Below are 20779 nucleotides of genomic sequence, written 5' to 3'. Positions count from 1 at the left end.
CTTCAATCGCCTGCACGTGACGTTATGCAGATGTGTACGAGCTCTCACGAGCGACGCGGTCTCTTTCCTTACTTCCTTGAGACGCCGCTTGGGGGCGCCCGCGAATCGCCAGCACGTGAGCCATGACTCGAGGCAACCCACATGTGGAAAGGTGTCGTGACACGAGTGACCTCGCGGTGTGCGACGGAGCGCTCAAACATAACCACATTCGTCACGAAAACGTGGAGCTGTACCATCACCATCACCTCGGAGGAGCGTGTTACATGGAATCGTTATGCGTATGTGTATAAAGTGTGGAAGGTCAGGTTAACTATACACGACCACACGCCGTGAGCTGCGAATGCGTCGCCAGAAATCGAGGGAAAGGAGTCCCGGAACGCACGTTTCCATGCTGTTTCCGTGTCTCCCGTGTATATACCGATTATCTGCATGCGCCGAATTTCTGCAGTGGTTTCGCCGTTCCAAGTCGCCGGACATCAGTGCATCCTTGATCTGGCTAACGCTTAAGTATAACTGGGAGGGCAGACAACGGGTCTCTCTATGCTGTCGCAGCTGCTGCTCCGATTTAACGGCGGACATGGCACAGGCTATAGCGGGTATTGTACACCTGCGAAGACGCAAGGCTAAACGGAAAGAAACCCCGGCAGATTGATCACGGCAGTAAACGTAATCGGCAACGAGAGACCGACGTTCACGAATTTCCCGACAGTCGTTACCGAGTCGACGGTTTTCTGTTTCATTGTGCTGTCGACGTCGTGCAATGTTTTAATGAATCGACATCAACTGCGTAGTTTATAAAACGTCTGTATACTTTTTTCTCGACTGCCGTTAAACGCCTTTCTAAAAACAACCTCTTCGGACAACCATATGAATGACAACGGACCGTAGGAAACAGACCAACGACCGTTGTATATAAACAATCTATATAACGCAACCAACAGTAGCCCATAACACCAAGTCCATGAGAGGGCAAAGCCTACCACTTGAAGCCTATTCTTCAGTATGTGTTGTATAGACATGATAAATTACGTTTTATTTGCGAACTATCCATGTTTACCCTATGGTTCCAACAAATCACGGGATAAAGGGACTTCCAATGAGCTCGCCACAGAGGCACTCGCCAGATTATAAGCGAAGCAGACGATGTTGGAAAAAAAAACGATAATGACGCCCTATGCCGACAGACTTTGCAAAGCCACCGCCACACCGTCTCTCCGCGCGCGATAAAACGAAAATGCGGTCTGCCGAGCTGGCAGGCGGCGACGACCGCTATACGCGCGCGTAACTCCGCACAGCTGGTCCGTAATTTTGAGAACCCAATTCCGGTTTTTTTCTGCGCTTACCAGGAAACCGCGGCAAAGCCGCTGAATGGCGGGACGCAGCCAGGTTTCTCACAACGAGCGTCTATCTCGGCGTGCGTGCGTCTGTCTCCAGAGCGAAGCACGTTCCAGAATACTGCCGTCTGGTGCACAACCGTCAGCGCCGAACGTCTGCCATACGCATACACCAGACGGCGATATTCTGGAAAGCGTCTGCTATAGATACAGCAGACGCTTTTTTTCCGAATATCGCCCACTGCTGGCAGTTTACGCCAAAAGTCTGCCGTGCGTATAGCAGACGCCTTCTAAAATGTTGCCGTCTGCTGGCCGTAGCTCCGAAAGTCTGCTACAGTGCAGCAGCCGGTGCGCCTGTCTCAGAGCCAAGAAGTTTACAGAACATCGCAGTCTGGAGGCCGTAAGCGCCAAAAACCAAATACGAAGTCTTAGCACCGCAGCAATGGGTAAGGAATTTTCGCAGTGGCTGTTGCCACCTCCTCCGTGACGCAAAACGATTACCGTGTTAACATCCTGCCCTCAGAGTACTCTGTAGGATCCTTCTTAGAATTCGCTGACTGCAACCGAAACAATTTTAGTAGCCGCAAATTTGCTTTTCTTGCGTAAGCCGCACGTCTTACTTCACTCTCATCGGTCTCTTCATAATTAGTCCGTTCTTTTGCGACTTGCAGTGCTGCTTTTTTTCCTCTCATTTATTTGTTTAACGTTACCGCAGCGGAATCGCGCTCGCATGGAACGTCTAATGATTTCCTGGAACCCATGTAGGAATGTGTTCCTGGAGCGAGTTGTTACAAAACTTTTCTCAGAGGTTGGCAATGTACATATCAAGGGTTGGAAACACCTGACGCGGAAGATACGCTCTGACTTCGGCGTCGCCAACGCCGCACAAGCCTTCCGAAACGCGTTATATACGTCACTCACGACGTTTTAGCAGCGACTATTGAACACACAGGCTTTGCGTACCGCGTTAACAGTTCCTATTATGCATGTCTGAGCTTCGATTAAAATAAAATGCTACCGCCAAAATCGCCCACCTTTAATCGTTTGCTTTCACTGTACCGCTGTACAACTTGCGAGTCAAAAAGAAAAGGCACAACATTTTTTTTGCATTAAACGCGGTTGCTTATTGAAATGGGCTGTCGTTTCAAATAAATGAGCGCTAAATGTGTACCCGTACTTACAGATAACTGCACCGTACGCCATTCCTGAACGACTGACATTTTTAAAGATAAATAAATGAATATGAAAAACAAATAAAACGAGGAGATAGATAGATAGATCAGCTATGATAGACGTCTTAATAGGAGGGCTCGGCGTTAATATCTTGACCACCTGAGTGGGCTCTCTTCAAGGTCCCTAAAATCTCGGTACACGCGACCGTGTCAGCTCCGCATGACAAAAAAAAAATAAAACAGCTACTCCTGTTCATTTATGAACAGGCGCCAAATTGCGCGGACAGCAACGTCAGCCGGTCACGAGTGTTCATTGATCGCTCCGCGGTTAGCGCGACCGACGTACTGTGTCTATATGGACTGACAGAACGTGGCGCGGGGCATAGTAGGTATATACAGAAGGTCACGTGACGAGATCCTTTTTTTTTTTTTGCTTCTACGAAGCGAAAGCGGCGTTGGCTAACCAAGGGCTAACGAGTCCCATTGACCGCGGCACGGCGTGCGACGATACACACCGCAAAGGAAAAGAGACATGCCGGCCATGCACAAACAGCGAAAGCTGAACCTGTTTAGATGTATCAATTCTATCGTCACGCTAAAGCAACGAAGAATGCAAAAAAAAAAGAAAGAACGAAACATCAGAGCGAAGGAAAGTGTGATTGCGTACACTTCTATGTGGCAGCGTCTGTTGCTGGAGAGAAAAAAAAAATTCGTTTGAGAGAAATCTTTTGTGCGCCACGGCCTTTTCACGCATACATTTTCCAAAGTTGTAGCATCTCGACCACACGCTTCTCGCGCCTAGAATGATCACGCTTAGCAAGTTGTGAATGGCAGAAAATGCTAACGCGATGCCGGAGTTGCTCTCGAAAAAGAATGCAAGGGTCTTCGAGTCGTCGCCCTTATCGTGACGTCACAACACCGAGCGAAGTTTGCTGACGTCGGGCAGGAATAAGGCCAGATACGATGACGATGTCGATCTGTCGACGGAAACCGAAAGGGAGGTTAAAGAGGACGCTGGAGGCAGAAAAAGAGCGAATCCACTTCGACTCGATAAAGTATTCTTTCAGAACCCAATTTTCCCAGATGTCGCGCCAATATAGCTCGATTATGATCAGAGAAAATGAAAATTAATGTTTCGTTGTTTCTATTTTTTTTTAATTTCGCGCCGAAACTGCGTCTTTTCTAGCTTGCTCTCACGGTAACAGGCACTTTTTTCTTGTTAGTGCACTGTACAAGAGTAATCTACTAATCTATCTCAACTCCTTTGTTTCCTTAGTGTTTATTTAATGGCGTATGTTACCGCTCGTTTCAGAGCGCTCCAATGCCGCGCTTCGAAGGTCGTTTTTTTTTTTATGTTTAGGGAAGCAACTAAGCTTTAGTGCATGCGAACATAATTTACCTCACATGCCGACAATGAAGTCCGATGAACGAAGTTGGAGCCAGTTGTCTCGTAACACCGTTTTAACACCTCAGTTGCACGTTTCTGCAGAGTGCGCTCTGTAACGACCTTCGCCAGTTAACCATAACTGAATTTCGGTTTCGACGCATTCGTTTCCATTGTGTTCAAGCAAAAAAACTTCGTGTATTACGTACAGAGTTATCGAAATTTCACTGCCTACCTCGTCGTGCAGGAAAGAAAAACAGTACTCTGGCATGTAGCAACGCGTCGCATTGTCCCTGACGAAGTTCTGCGAGCGATTTCACAAAACCGGAATACTATTTCGCGCCGAGCGCGCAATCGGCTCACGATCGCGGCGGCCATATATATATATATATATATATATATATATATATATATATATATATATATATATATATATATATATATATGTATAATATAGTGTGTGTGTGTGTACGGAGTTCCGGAGTGTGCTTTGCACAAGGCACGCGTGTAGCCTGCCGCCATGTGTAACCCTCCGATCCGCGCGAATCTCGGAGGCTGCGAAAGCGCGACGCTCGCGCCGCGGTGCGAACCACATTGGACGCCTTGCCTGCTTATTCGCGCCGCGTGCACCAGGCTGCGGCCGCCTATAAAACCACAACTGAAGAGACAACGAGTCAAAGGGAGGACGCGAGCCCACATATTTTCGAAGTTGAATGCGGTCTACTGCGCGCTTACCCCACGTAAAACGTCACTGTCGTTGAAGTCAGCACATTACGATTAGCGTTATACCCGCCGTGGTTGCTCAGTGGCTATGGTGTTGGGCTGCTGAGCACGAGGTCACGGGATCGAATCCCGGCCACAACGGCCGCATTTCGATGGGGGCGAAATGCGAAAACACCCGTGTACTTAGATTTAGGTGCACGTTAAAGAACCTACATCTCGCGTCCCACGCAATATTAAAAAAGAATGGTTACCCCAAAAACACTTGCAATGTCGATGGCTTCTACACTAGTACTAGTTCACGGAAACTACACACACACACACAAACGTCTTAGCATGTTGCCTCCCGAAAGATACACTGTTCAGTCGTACCATACAATACCGACGTCTGCACGACACCTACACACACATGCGGATGTGCAAACATAAAATAAGAAAAAAGAAACATCTCATCGCGAGTTCAGCCGACGCCCTTACCAAGCTGCATACGCCAAGATTCTAAATGTCTAGTGAGAAACCGGCAATACGTCAAATGTCACCGAAAGCGATCGCAAAAAAAAAAAAAAAATGAAAACGCAGCGGGCACGATCGTTCAAAAATTACAAGAATCATCGAGTCCAAATGTCACATTCGTCGCAGTCGGCGTATACGTTCATTATAATACTTCAGGTGTTCGAAGCAGAACAGGATTGATAGAAAGAAGAGAAAACCATGTACAGAACGATTCGAGAGGTTAACTCGAGGCCAAATGCGATTTTTCATTCAAGTGCTCAGGAGACGAAGAAACACCACCTTGATACACCCGCCGAGTCGATGTGAATTATACTCGTTGCATGTTTAAGAGACAAAGTTGAATTACACCGGCTGTAGCAAGCAAAATTTTTATTTTAGGCTTCGCACTTTTTTGCTAAAATTGTCGAACATCGGTAAGTTTAAAAAAGAAATCTGAAAACGACGTTTGGACATTCGTAATTCTACACAAAAAAGAAAAATAAAGCAGATATCTTAGGTATATCTTAGGTATAAATCGCATCTGTTAGAGTACCTGAAGCAGACAGATGTGATATTTGTTTAGTTTGCGTGAACTTGTTAGACTGTCTACGGGGATATTGCAAAAGTCCTACTCACAAATAATGGGTATAATATTTCAAAACGGTGCCTAAAACATGGTTTTTTGCTGCTTTAGATGTATTGTGTGCAGTTTACGGAATTATGCTACCGTTCTTTTATTGCTTAGTTACGGAGTTCTGGAAACTTGACATATGACCTTTAGATCTGCAATTATCAAGAATGCTTCTAAAATATAGACAGCACAAAATTTTACATCCTAGAGCTAGATATTAACTTCGTTTAATTGCGACAAACCTAATCAAGATTACCCATTTGTTGTCGAGAAAAACGATTTTTTTGCTCTCATGCGTTTACATAGAAGATCAAGACAAAATATGAGAACATACCGACGCTGTTATCCGCGAATGTCATTTTTTTATTTTCTTTAAGCATGCAGAAACGTTAATACATCGCATGAATCTTAGCACTAAAAGAGATCATTCCGATTAATTACTTTCGTATGCACGCCCGCCAGTTCGGCCGCGCCACCAACCTCTGCCATTTCCAGTTCAGTGTTCTAGTTTCTGATCGTCGCCCAAAGATTTTGTTAAGCATTCGTTCATCCTGCCTTCCGAGCTCAACCACAAGACTTTTCAAACTGACTCCGAAAGCCGACCCCTGCTGCGCCAGAACCTTACGGAAAGAACACAAAAACGCCTTTACCAACCAAGTCTGAAAGTAACCATCTCTCTCTCTCTCTCTGGGCTTACAAACCCCGTGCCACGCGCGAACGACATCGCGCGACGTCAACGGAGGTTTTGCGAAACCCGACCGGTGAATTATTGTTGGAACAGCGGGACTCACCACCGGCAATCCGCTCGTCATCACCGCTTCTGTCGCGAATGCGACATCACACTTCCGTTTCGCATCGCGGCTGAGGGAGCCAGCAGCGACGGTGGTAGAAGCTTGGCAGCATATCCTACCGTAGTCCGCAGCAGTCGCGCAGAACTTGGAGTCCGCGCAAGGCATCGGTGCACGCACACATACACGCCACAACGAAGACGCACCACACTTAGATGGGTGTACAAGAGCGCGCGCAAGATTTCCTCGACAAACGAGCGTCGAAAGCGCGTCGTCTGCTACTCGCAGCCCCCGAGCAGACGGCGACGACTCTCCCTATCTGTTCCACGGAAGCGGCAGACGACGAGTGAGCGGGTTTGTGGGCGCCGCGCGCCGTCTGTTTCGAAATCCTCGCCACCGCCGGGCGGCGCTGGCGGCGCTTTTCCTGGGAAACGCGCCCCAGTTCGCCGTAATCCGCGAGCAAAATCGGTGCCATTGTTCGTGATGAGTGTGATGGATCGGAGCGCTCATATCTGCTGCGCCGCGGCAAATAATTGTCCACGCAGCGACGACAGAAGCACACAGAAAGAAATATAACAGAGTAAAACGGAATGTTCCACGGGGCCGTTAACTTCACGCTTTAGCGGTGCCGAGCAAGCTGCCGTGCGTCGATCTGTACGTGTTACGCATACGTTTATGCCCGCATAACGGCGACGTAAAAAGGACAAAAACGACGGAAAAGGAAAAATGTGACATCAGACGTTACGCCGAGTCGTTCTAAATATAACGCCGAGGGCTCCTGGATAGCAGACGACACCCCGCATTGTAACAGCGGCAACCGATATGTGCCCCGGAGGACTTCGGAAAAGAAAAAAAAAGAAAAACAATGGCCCTGCACAAAACGTGCTAGACAGGTCCGTTGATTTCGTAATGGCCGTTTCGAACGACTCACACGAGGGCACCGTGGAACGACTTACTCGCAGAATTATTCAGGGCGCGGTCACTGTGGTGGCCATAGGAAAGTAATTTCAGACGCACGGGGCAATATTACGCTCGACAAATTCTCGCAACGAAGCATCCTTCAAACTCAGTCATGAATGGAACGCGCCTCAATTTAGCGTACACGCTTGTGCTCAGAATAGCACCTCGGTGTTCAGAAGTCGCACATCAGTTGAGCGGAAAACCAATCATGGGGCATGACGCCACGTCCGGCATCGAATGGCCCGAGCCCGCATAGCTCGCCTTTAGCAGATGTGCTTGAGCAATGGATGCAGACGATGCTGGTACATAAAATAAAGCAAGCGGATCAAGAAGTGAAGCTAATTAAGCCGGCCATGTGCACACGAGACATGGCTGCCGGTTCATTCGAGTTGTTGTATTAGATATATCTCGAGATGGGGGGGGGGGGGGGGGGGGACGTGAGAAGCCAACCGGACACTTATTCTGGTTTCCCTCTCTGCCTTTAAGCTCTTGTTTCTCTCACTCTCTGGCTGTCTGTTTGTCTCTAGTTAGAGATATAGAAACGCTGTCGGCAGGAAATTTGGCTAGTGAGATTAATAAATTTGCGGGTATTTGACGGGATCGGTGACTGACGTCAATCACGTTCGACCTTGCATGCAATTCACTAACAAGTCTTCCCATAAAGCACTTAGCAGACGACAATATTTTGCACTAGAAACAGACAGCATACGAGCAAATAAACGGGCCGGTTATATGTACATACGGGACACGAATGCACGGTGGCACGGTAAACCTTAACAGAGTAGATAAGGCATCATACAAATGGAAAGGCCGTCGGGGCGGGGCGGGCCGGAAATTAAACAGACTAACAGGAATCAGGAAATTCACGGGTACTTGATGGGTTCTGTGAATGAAATCACGCCCGGCTTTGAATGCACTGCACTGACCGGTCGCCTTCACTGAGCAGACGACACTCTCTTGCACTGGAAGCAGACGGGATACGGGCAAATAAATGAAGACGGATCTGTTATATGTGGACACGAGGTGTGACTGATGGTACAGTAAAGTGAACGAAGTAGCCACCAAGAAAAGGGAAAAAACGAAAACGGCAGGAATTTGGAGACATACGAGGTAGCAAACTTTGTCGGTTTATGACGCAGTCGCGGTTTCCACGGGACAGGACAAATATGGAATCTGCGATACGGCATTGTCTCTTCCCACGAAATTAACCCCCATAAATGCGCGTATGTAAACGGCCGCGAAGCCAGATAGGCATTTTCGGCGGTTGTGTTTATTCGAACGACTCCGACGTAGCGCACATGATTCGTCACCGAAATTATTCTCCTCGGTAATTCTTGTGCAACAAATCAGCTTGTATCTCAGCAGCACTGTGCTAGTAGCCCGTGACGTCACGCGCAGGCAATTTGTGCAATTTGAGAATTTACAAATAGAGCAAGGAAAGAAGGCAATTAAACCCAGAGGGTTTTGAGCAGACAAGCGGTGAACATGCCACGGGTACAGCAGACGAAACAACGTTTACGTAAAAGCGGTCTCTTATAGGTCCTCTTATTTTGGGAATGTCACTTACGTGGATAGAAGAAGAATCGGATGCCACCGTCTCCATGCGTCTCGAAAGTTACGACAAAACGTGAACGCCGCGGCGCTAAATGTAAGGCAAAGTAGGCGGGCCAAACGCGTCGATTAAACAAACAGAAGGACGGCGCTCAGTGAGACAGCCACTACGACGATGACGGGTCCGTGCGTGAAACTGAGCAGGCAGCGAGAGTGGTCTACTGTATAAGACCAGCAAAGAGCGCAGCGCGGCAGCATGAACAAATTTTCGAAGAATAGCGACTAGAATGTTGCAAAAGCAACGTACCCGCGCCATACTGCGGAGCAGACGGATTCCAGGAAGGAAGCAGGCGCCTGAAACGGTCAAATAACAATAGCAGACGATCATGCCATGACGGGAAATCGTCTGGACGGAGTCGTTCTTGCACTTCTGGAACCTCGGCTGCCCTGCAGTGTAGCTTCTTTTGTTCCCTTTCCCTTACTCCCTCGCTCGAGTTTGCTACGACTGTGCAGTTTTCGTTTAATGAGCGATGAAATGAATGCGATAGTATAAAAGACTTTCCAGTCCTACTTCATAGAATCGGTTGCGCATCGTCACTGACGTATGATTCTCCTGAACAGAGCAGCTAGCTTTTGGCTGTTTCGACATCTCCCACGCCTCACAGAGAAGAGGGAAAATAATGCTACTAATGTAAAGAGGTGATTGACGAGCGGAGACACGAGCGGAGCTGCTTTAAGTGCACTTTCCCAAATCTAAACGTCGCAAGCGGAGTGTACTCGCAGTGGAGTGCACTCCGGTCGGAGAGCGTTCGCGGAACGCACTTTGCTGGCCAAGTGCGTAGCCTCGCCGCCACCGGTTTCAACGTTACAATGTGTAATTCGTGGAAAAAGGGACACAGAAGTTCATTTTATCTGTTGAACAGCTTTTAACAGAACGATCAGAACGGAACTCGCTGATATTCTGTTCTAGCAGGATCAAATGTCGCCTCGTCGCACGCCACCATCTTGTTCTGGATTGGCTAGGCATTCGTCTTGGCCGACATTGACTTGGAACACTGTTGTAATAAATATATTTTCGTTTATTCATGAGTAAATATACATTAAGATTGTTATTTTTTGGTTTATAATACAAATAAAGCAATGCCTTTTTAGGTTTCTTTTTTATGTTAATCTACATCTTCAAAAAACACATTTTTAGTCAGTCGGTTTTCCTTTTGTTTCTTTTTACTGCGAGTGCGCTCTGTTTTCCCGTTTAGCACCGCGTAGCCTTGAGTGTCACTCAAGGTGCCCAAGTGCACCGAAGTGGCTCAACGAACAGCCACCTCTGCCGCTCGCTGAGCCACTTCCCACAGTCGCCAGCAAAGATAAGCACCACCACCTACGGGCGCCGCACATTCTGATCTGTTCGATACACTATTCAGCACTCGTACAGTAGTCCTGCATGCGATGTCTAGGGCTGCGAGGAGAGAACGCTGACCACCTATCGTGCCAATGCCCTCAACTTGAAGCACGAGGACAGTCCACGTCCAACGCATTCAGCAAACTAGATGATCGTCCTCCGAGTGAACGGACAATACCAGAACGCTGCTTCCGCCTATTATCGGCTCAGAAGGCGGTGAAGGCACTATTGTGCTTTCTGGAAATGTCCGGATTGTGCGAGCGCCTTTGACTACGTAGGGCTCTCCGTGCGCGCCTCTGTCCCTCTCTCTTCTTTCTATTTCCCTTTTCCCAACGTAGGGTAGCCAACCGGACTCTCGACTGGTTAACATACCCGCCTTCTTTCTTCATATATATATCTCTCTGATCTATACCGGCTCGGCCCAGGAGAAAAGCATTTTCTGCGCCCGCTTAACAAAACACACGCAGATGCATCCGCGTGTGCTGCCTTTTGTTTGAAACGGAAATTAAGGTGGAGCTCTGGCCGTAGTCAGACGTGTCGGCAATCTGTTGCTGGAAGTGACTTGCTTCGCTCGTAGGCGATTCCAGGAACAAGCTTCTCAATCCAAAAGTTAAGGGAGAGAAGAGAGCCGTAGCCATTGTTTACGATTCTTAGAAACACCCGAGCACTGGCAAGCATTCTCGACCTCGTCATCGCAAAAAAAAAAAAAGAAAAAAGAAAGTTGTGACTATTGTTCTTATAACTTGCAGCTTATTCCTCTTTCCGTCAATTTGACAATGGCGTTTTGCTAAGGGCAACGAAAGGTGAACTTTCGTGAGAGGGGGGGGGGAACTGGAGAGCACGAAATAATGAAATTATTATTTCCCTCTATTTTTCTTTTTTTTCGCCACTGCATCTGACGTGACGTAAATAATTTCTTTTTTTCCTTCGAACGTTGCTGCCTCTAGTTCAATGAATAAAATAGGGGAGGAGGTTGAATGGCAAGAAGAGAAGATGTCGTTAAATGGGCCAGCTGCAACGAAATTTCTCTTTGATAGATTGACTATAAGCGAGTACAACATCTACTACCCTTCTTACTAGCAGCATTTAGACCGCACATTTGCGGAGGTCGCGGACAGCTGGCGTATAGGCGACACGACGCAGATCGTAGCAATTGGTTCTGTAAACGTTCGATCGCAAAGCACGGCGCATGGCTTCCCAGATATTAGGCGCATATCGCGCGCGCCGGACATCTCGGAGGTCACGTCCAGCCGCTGTGCTGCTTCCCTAGGGGTGACGCTGTGCTCAGCTTGGTGGAGTTGAGGAAGAGCTTCAACTCGAGGATCGTTTGCGAATACGCGGGTTAGTTTCGTATCTGAGCATGATCTTAACAAGGAGCCGCGATGTTACAAGCCGTGATGTACTACCATGAAAACGGATGTCACGTGGACATGCCGGTAGCTCATAAGCGCTTAGCACAGTAAAAGTGTGCTCGTGCAGTGTATCTTTAGCGCAGCGTTAACGTTATACAGCGGCGCCGCTTGCTTTCAAGAGCGCATGCGCGGTAAAACGCTAAACGCCCGTGACAAAACACTTCTTCCACGTAACTTGCACACCCCCAAACCCTTCGTTACATCACCGCCTCACCAGGGCAAGATACGATGGAGCTTTCCTCAAGCGTAGCCAAAGCACGTCTCAAGGATGACCGAAGGCCGAGACCTTTTTCTTCTGTTTCTTTCCAAGAATTAAGGAAGAGCGCCGAGAAGTAAAAGAAGAAATGCGGCTAAACGAGATCGTTCGCTCGCTCGCCCGTCGTCTGTTACGCAGGCATTCCCGAGAAAGAGGCCAACTGCGATCTCCTAGTTACGCGGAAAGAACGGCTGATAAGCGGGGCCGACGCTTCGTACAGGGCCGGTTGGATACCACCTCGTAGCTGCGCCTTTCCAGGGAACGCAGCTTATTGAGTCGAGCTCCTTGCCACGAGGCGCGGGAATGATGTGAAGCGAAAAAAAACAAAAAAAACATTAAGGAGCCAGGAGTAGCGCAGCAGAAGGCGGAGCAAGCCGGAGGCGACGAGCAGACGAAAAGCAGACGACAGTCACAAAAAATAAAATTAATCTGATGACATTACACAACAAAGCAACAGTCAGCTTAACGAGTTGGGCAGACAAAAGCGCACGTTCAGGTTTATTTATTTATCTATACATACTGCAATTTCATGAATTATAGCAGGATTGTTACAGAAGTGATTCAACGGACTAAAAGAGCTACATAAGTTACATCAGAACAATAAGAGAAATACTAATTAAGGTGACTAAAAGACAAGTTCAGTGCTGTCTGTAGTTCACCACGTCATTAGTAAGCGCGTTTCAGTCCAATATCGTCCTGGGGAGAGTAAAAGTATTTGAGAAGATCTTTATTTAGCCTGATGTGAAGGGGCGGGTAATTCATGTTGCTGGCTTGTAGCATGTATACGCCAGAAGAAGTTTGTATATACTACATGTTTGCAAGCATGTAGTAACGCAAGCAGACGACACCTAAAAGCACTCGACGAGTTTCGGATTAGAAGAAACATTTCGTCACCGCGCAAGTCGGTCACCTTCAAATAGGTAACTACAACAAAGCCGAAGAGCACAGAAAACGGTGGCGGAGCAATCAAAGCCGCAATTAAACAAAAAAGAAAAAGCAAGTCAAGTAGGTGGGAGGACCGCAGGCAAGTGACCAGAGGAGGCGGTAAACAAGCCGAAGCGAGGAATCCAAACGAGATGACGACATCGGCTCCAGAAAGTTAGGCGAAACAGGAAAATGCTAGTGGTGCCAGGTGCAGCAGACGAGAGAGCCTGCAACGCGAAACAAAAGCATTGCAGAACAGAGCAAAATGGACAGATAACGCCGTGCAACGTAGAGAAGAGGAGGTGGGCCAAAAGGGAGAATGCTTGACTTGAGAGGGAAGGATGGAAGGTGCGCAAGTCTGAACAGAACCACGGCGCAAGCTGGGAACTGAAGCGGGGGGAAAGAGAGAGGTTGAGGGTTAGATCCTGAGATCAAGGAGGTGAGGGTTTGGCTCCTGCTCGTCCCGGCAGCAAGCCGCTCCTCCTGCTGCCGCAGCACAGTGCCTCGCGACTTCCTCCTCGGCCAGCCCGTGCGCGCGCCAATCTTGTTTTCCTGGAAGAGCGATTAGCGGCCGGGAGAAAAGAAACGCGCGCGCGCGGTCGCGACGGCAGCCAACAGTTCTCGGGACTACCACATGAAGAGCCAGCGCAGGGAGAAGCAGACGACAGACAGCTCGGCCTCTTTCCGTGCCCACTCCCCCCGTCGTTCTCTCTTCGCGGTTCCGTGAAAGCTCGCTCCGAGCGAGACTGCGCGCGACCCACCGACCACTCGGTACACTCGGGAAAGAACAGACGAAGTAGCAGAAGACGCAAAAGACGTCCGGAAGGTAGCTACAGAGAAAGAAATAGCAGACGAAACAGCAGAAGACACGAAAGACATTTCGAGGCTGACCACTCGTGGGAACAGAGGGTGAAGTATACGATACGAAAGAAGTTAGCTGTGAGGGGTCGGGAGTGGGTGGCTCTCGTTATGTCGCGCATACTACACCTTCGCTCGCAGTGGTGGTGGTAGAAACATTTATTGCCAATGATATGAATGGTGGGGGCGAATGCAGCTAAAGATTTTCACAAGTAGACAAGATGCCCGCCGTGCATTCTCTCTACCCTTATCCTTTCTGCCTCTCGATCTCCAACTCTCTGGCACCTTCAAAGCCGCCTCGGTTGCGCTGCGTCACCACAGCATAGCGGAAGCTGTAGAAAATTCGAACAGATCTGAAGATAGCGCGGACGCAACGAAGCGCGTAGCAGACGATACGGCGTTTTAACCAGGTCAGACTGCACGCCTAAAAGTGCGGTCTCTTGTCGGATCGTTATAAACTTTTGGGGAGGCACCCTATACGGCCCTACGCGTCCCGCATGACAAATAAATACACAATGAACATGAATAAAGGCGGCTAATGACCACTATCCTTTATTTATAATGTAATCCACAACGCCGACGTCAGAGAACTCGCAAATCAGCGCCACGCAACCAGTTCTACAGCTCAGTGTCCACAACTGCAAGTGGTGGGCAACATTGGCGACGTCGAAAGGGCATTACTAGATGTTTCCACGTACCGTCGGGGTTAAACGTTTACGGACCTGTAGAACTGAGAGAAAATCTGAATACTTCATTAGCCTGGGCCTGCAGCGTAGTTTCGGGTTTCCGGCCTTTACTAGTACGTGCGGACAACATAGGTTTTCTATTAGCTGCCGTCACAAACTACTCGGAACCTGAAATCCATCCTCAGATACCGTGGTCCGTAAACATTTGGCGCCGACTGTACCCCCTTAGTCTTTCAGAGTACTTGGCTGCAATGCCAGCGTGTTCGTTCGTTTGGTGGTAGCGGGAACGACCGCGCGGAGGTCTTCCTTGCCGGGAATGTGTTTCGGGAAAGAGCGAGACCCAGCGGCGTTTTGACCCCACTCCGCCCGGCGTAAGCAAGGGAGGGCACAGCCAACACCTCCTCGCCTGCGTTGGCTCTTGCTACCCCCTCCCCGCTCGCGAACTCCGCTCCTATCGCGCTTCTCTTTTCCTCGAGTGGTTCTCCAGAAGCGAAAAATGGAATGATGGGGGGAGGTTGTCGCGATTGCGGCATTCGACGAAACGCAAACGGCGTTCTAGCGACAAGGCGAGAGACCCACAGCGGCGGCGGACACTTGGTTGCAAAGTCGACTTTTCTTTGCCTTTCGTTTATTTTCCTTTCTTTCTTTCTTCAAACACGGCTCCGCTGTGCTGCTCGCTCGTATCTGTTCCTTCTCTCTGGCTCTCTTTCTCGGTTTGACGACGCGCGGTCTCCCCGGGCATGCAGTGAGGACGCGTTCTCCACGCGTCGTTGGAGTCGTGGTCGAATGCCGTTTCGAAAAGGCGCGCTAGGGGCCGATCGCGGAAGTAGTAAGCAAACAAAATGCGTCTCGATCAGGCGGTGGAGCTCAGGTACTGTATTAATGACAGTCGATCGAGAATAATCGAGCAGAGGGTACCCGCGTTTGTGTTTGCATCACGGAGCAGACGGACACAAGGGCGGGTGTCGTCTGCTCATCAATCTATATCCTTTGCGCTGTTCTCATACATGTTGCAAACGAGAAGGGGGGGGGGGGGGGGGGGGGAATTCGCTGTTCCGCCGGAAAGGCGAAGCACCGATTGCGATAGCAAATTACTTAAACGGGCACTAAAGGGAAACAATAAATCAGTTTAGACTAATAAAGCATTGTTTGAGAACCCTGCAGGTCGTCATCTCAAAAAAATAGTTTGTATGTTAGATGATAAAATGAAGGTCCAAGTATCAGTATTTGAATTTCGCGCCGAAACCCCAGCGCCGTACGTCAGCGTGACGTCAGGGATTCCAAAGTATATTTCCGCATTTGGGCCGCGTTGGCTGAATAAAGGTTCCCGAAACTTGCCATGTTTAATACTTGGTTCCTTTAGAACACGATGTAGTCAATCTGTACTGCTATATATAATAAGTAGGCCGTAGAAAATGCCATCAAAATCCAAGACGTCACAGCCCCCAGGTGCGGGAACTTAAGTAGGCGTCGCCACCCGTATTTCGTTCTTGCGCTTTTTCTGGCTTACCAAACGTCTTATCGTTGTAAGAGTGGTGTTTTTGGTGTTGTAGAACGGTAATTTACTGGTGCAAAAGAAATCATTTTTCACTTTAGTGTCCCTTTAAGTAGATAGCTGTAGGAAATAAGGAGAGTAGTTTTATCGGCCGTATGAACTTGTGAACATTCACCTACCAACTAACAATGATAGAATGTGTAAGCGTGACTCAACGAGGACGTAGGAAGAAACAGACACTGATATAGCGCTGTCTTTGTGTGCCTGCTTCTTTCTACGTCCTAGTTCAGTCGCGCTTACACACTCCATGATGGATTCAAACCAACTAGCCCGTCAGCGTACTTGAACTAAGTTCACCAGCACGGTGCCACGCGTGCAGATGTAAACGTGAACACACATCGCTCAATGACAGCGGAAGCTGAGTGTGAAAACGCTGGAGTGAATGAATGAGTAAAACATCTGTCGCTTCAATGCGTACGAAAGGTCGAAAGCACAGCGCATACGAAGTTACCGGCACTGCGCGTACTCTGCAAACCACGAAGATCGATTTGAATATGAGGCTCGCGCGGGCTCGCACTCGAGCCATGTCGCAGACAGCTTTCGAGACACACGAGCGCCGGCAACGCGTCCTTACGGCGTCCGCCAAAGGCGTCTACTACGGCGCCCGCTATTCGCGTGTCCAACGCCGTAGGTGACGCCGCGGTCATAGAGTTTCTCACTATAACACCTAGAGGGAAATCTGGCGCCACCGTCTATGGGATTTTCTTAAGGGGGCACCGTGCCGTCATGGGAATGACGGTATATGTGTCTGCGAGGCTCGTGTTGGCTGATGTTGTACGAGGCTTCGTCTAAAACGTGGATATGGCTACACAAATAACGCGTTCTCAAAGTAAAATCTTCATAAAATGTTTCCATTCACGCATATTACATCTTTACTCACCCACAATGCATGACCAAGGGAAGAAAAGCAAGAACAGACGACAAACTGTGTCAAAGCGAGCGCGAACCGTGTCGTGTGTCCTCCAACTTTAGCGGCCCGCTGACACTTCTTACGTAACATATAATCGTACACGCATTAACAAGTTCTCTTAAACAAAACATGCTTTTGCGTAATAATAAAACCAAAACAACTTTTGACGTGCTGTTTTAGTAGAAAATGACTCATTGTGACAGACGGAACGGTGCTTGCCAAGCGCGTCTTCAAGGTGTCCTGTCTCTCCGAGAACGATGCCGATCCGAAGTCACAACATACCGGCATTCCCATGCATACCACAGCGCAGCAGCGCCAGATTTCCCTCTAGGTAATGTAGTGAGAAACTCTATGGCCGCGGTTGTCTCCACTTTGTACGGAGTGGAGGGCGAGGAGGACATCCAGGCGGACATTGAACCGCGTTCGCCGGCTAACCCTCACGCGCTTTCACTCATACGGAACCTCGCGGCCACGGCACAAATGCGCCAGGGGTGTCCATGTAATTGCTATCCCAATATAAAAACAGTGTTGCAGAAACCATCGACAATGATTGCCAATGTGAGTGAATAGCCGAACGCTTCAAGAAGTGCGTTGGCTTCTTATAGGGTGGATGGAATGGTGCGCTTGACGGCAGATATTTGTTGAAGCGAGGTCGTTTACGTAGCGCTTGTTGTTTCGTGTAGTGTAATATTGTAGACATAGAGTTTCTCACTATATTACCTAGAGGGAAATCTGGCACTGCTGCGCTGTGGTATGCATGGGAATACCGTTATATTGTGACTTCGGATTGGCATCGTTCTCGGAGAGCCAGGCAATTAAGCACCGTTCCCTCTGTCACAATGACTAATTTTCTACTAAAACATCATGTAAAAAGCTGTTTCAGCTTTATTATTACACAAAAACATGTTTTGTTTATCTATGAGAACTTGTTATTGCACGTACAATTATATGATACGTAAAATGTATCGGCGTGCCGCTAAGGTTGGGGAAGAGACGATAAGATTCGCGCTCGCTTTGGAACAGTTTGTCGTCTGTTCTTGCTTTTCTTCCCTTCGTCATGCATTGTAGGTGAGTAAAGATGCAATTTACGTGAATGGAAACATTCTATGAAGATTTTACTTTTAAGGACACGTTATTTGTGTAGCCGTGAAGTAGGTAAAGGAAAGGCGCAGAAGACCAGGACTTAGGAAGAAGAACACAAACGACAAGACGGGCGCCCGTCTTGTCGTTTGTGTTCTTCTTCCTAAGTCCTCGTCTTCTGCGCCTTTCCTTTACCTACTTCAAGCATGAACCAACTAGCCCAAGCAAGAGTTTTACTTGTGTAGCCGTATCCACGTTTTAGACGAAGCCTCTTACAACACCAGCCAACGCAAGCCTCGCAGACACATATACCGTCATTCCCATGACGGCACGGCGCCCCTTGAGAAACTACCATTAACGGTGGCGCCAGATTTCCCTCTAGGTGTTATAGCGAGAAACTCTATGCTCGTAGAGAACGCATCCGGTAACCAGCACATCTGTAGAGGTGGTATATAGGTAGACAGGAGCGCACGCGTCTTTTGCGTCCGCGCCTTTGTATCGGCGGTCCGACCACAAAGGCGGGCGAAAGAGCCCGAGAAAGCTATCGCTGCTGCCGTGCAGGTCGGCCGCAACCCGGCATTTCCTCAAAGGTTAATACGTTAACGAACAATCTAAATCTCCGTAACGCCCAATAGTTACCCGGCTCTATCCGTTCCGCCCTCTTATTTCCAAATAAAGTCGGCCAGTAGCAGCAGAAGCAGCTGATGCTACGCGGCCAATAGCAATAGGAGCAAGGTGACACAAGCGAAAGTACCGGCACGTTTAGAAATCTACAACACAGGAGGACTGCGATGACACGCGCCAGGTCATTGCGTAGTCGCCCAGACGGCCGGGCTCGTTAGAGGAGCGCCTCCGTGGTCGTCGGCGCATTGTGTATGGCGCGGTTATGCAACGCGATTGCAACGTTGGCCTTTTTTTCGGGGCACACACACACACACGCGCGTTCGCCGGGGTGGGGCAACGCTAGTTGGAAAGGCACGCTCTGCTTTCGTGCGGGCGCCAGTGAGCGGGGAAAACAACTTTCGCAAGGGCGCGCACTGCGTCCTTGCTTTTTTTAAAGCCGCGCATTGCGTGCGCGCTGCCCAGCTCAGAAACAGCAGGAATCTGCACGTAGATAACATCCGCCAGCTCGCACTCAACGGAGAGATATACCGTACTACCTGTCGAAGAGGCGTTCTTTCTCTGTTGTTGCTTCACCGATGCATTGAAAGCGACGTACACACATGGAATATATATATATATATATATATATATATATATATATATATATATATATATATATATATATATATATATATATATATTTATATATATTGTCCGATTTTTTTTTTTCACTTTTTTTTTATCCTGAAGCAGGGTAACAGTGTTATATTAAAAGGACTGACTGTCGCGTGAGTTGAACTTGTAACCATGGTAACTTAGCGGGCAGAAATAGTCTGTGAGTGGCGGACAGGCACAAATTCCGTCCTTGACCGTTTCATTGTGATAGCAATTGTACGAACGCGAGAGGCGCAAGCGAGCCGTCGTCGTCGTGCTGTCTTGTTATTCGATCACGGGTCTGCGACCTTGTCAGCCTCGGTGCCGCTGTCATCAACTTTGTCGTCAGGACACCCATGCCAGTTTCTTTCGCGACACTTCCAAGCCTTTCGTACGCATGTGCCTGTAGACTTCCTTTTCTTTCTTTTCTTTTTTTTTTAAGTTTTTACCCACAAGGACTGAAGCAGCAGGACAGCACGATAATGCGAAGCAAATTTCAAACTCAGACACTGCTAGTACAGTGAACTGCTACTGTGGGGTCATCGTCATGTGGCACATGGCGACATCTGAGAGAAGACGGATAAGCTTCGAGCCTTCTTGATCTTTTTTCTTTAATACCAAGTCGTGGAAGCCGGCTGAAACAAACCTCTGCACCTAGAACTGGACATCACATCCTCATATTCAACGAAGAGGAATCCGAAACTCCACACATACCAATTGGGTTTAAAATTACTCTCGTCCAGAAGGCATTGTTACCCACACACAAGCGGTGGCGATTCTCCATAACGCGTGGTACGCGACCCCGATAGCAAAAGAACGCACGTCCTTCAGACGGCTTCAGTTCATCCTCACACACGGGCGCATTGTTGCGAGGCAAAACAAAGAATAAAAACAACAACGACGACAAGGCTGCACGCGAAAGCACGCCGAGCTTACAAGTGGCGGCGTCGACCGAAGCGCCCTCTCCAAATGGCCGTGCCCTGCTGGCGTCACAAAAAAACAGCCGCGCAGCACCGCGACATCCTTCGCGCGCTGCTAACGCCCTCTCTCGAGTAGCCGGTCAGTTTGCGCTCGTTGACGCGTTCCATTTGTAAACACGGCGTTATCGCCCTGTGCTACTACACTCCGTGTTTACGAAAGGGGCCGGTTTGACCGAGCAAGTGGCGCGCTACGCATACTTACGGACCAAGGCAGAGTACTAGAGAGAGAGAGAGAGAGAGAAAGTAACGATAATAAAAAGTGAGCTTCGTACAGCGCCTGGCGCGTTCGCCTAGAAAATACATTTCCCGCGCTTCCTTCTCTCGGTTTGAGCTTTTCTTTCTTACTTCATGCGTTTCTGCGAAGCACAGCTGCTTCGTGAGCTCTCTTTGTGTGCCTACTACGCACGCACGCACGCGGCACGCTTGGTAA

The 20779-nt window shown here is 48.7% G+C and overlaps 1 protein-coding gene across 3 annotated transcripts in view; it reads right to left on the bottom strand.

The window, feature by feature from the left end:
• The window catches only part of LOC126528991 (uncharacterized), a 39953-nt gene that overhangs the window by 6268 nt on the left and 12906 nt on the right, over nucleotides 1-20779 (bottom strand). Inside the window, exon 1 of one of the 3 annotated variants that reach the window (XM_050176592.3) lies at nucleotides 6525-6879. The exons of 1 other annotated variant lie outside the window; for it this stretch is intronic. In XM_050176592.3, coding sequence (XP_050032549.2) covers nucleotides 6525-6689 — 165 coding nt within the window. In that variant the 5' untranslated portion in view covers nucleotides 6690-6879. Of the gene's footprint in view, nucleotides 1-6524; nucleotides 6880-20779 lie in introns of those variants that run through there. One more of the 3 variants, XM_072290048.1, reaches the window with a different exon arrangement.

The sequence above is a fragment of the Dermacentor andersoni genome, chromosome 8 (genome assembly GCF_023375885.2).
Source record: "Dermacentor andersoni chromosome 8, qqDerAnde1_hic_scaffold, whole genome shotgun sequence".
NCBI classification, from domain to species: domain Eukaryota; kingdom Metazoa; phylum Arthropoda; class Arachnida; order Ixodida; family Ixodidae; genus Dermacentor; species Dermacentor andersoni.
The sequence above is the reverse complement of the archived record's forward strand: the minus strand, read 5'-3'. Positions and strand labels throughout refer to the sequence as shown.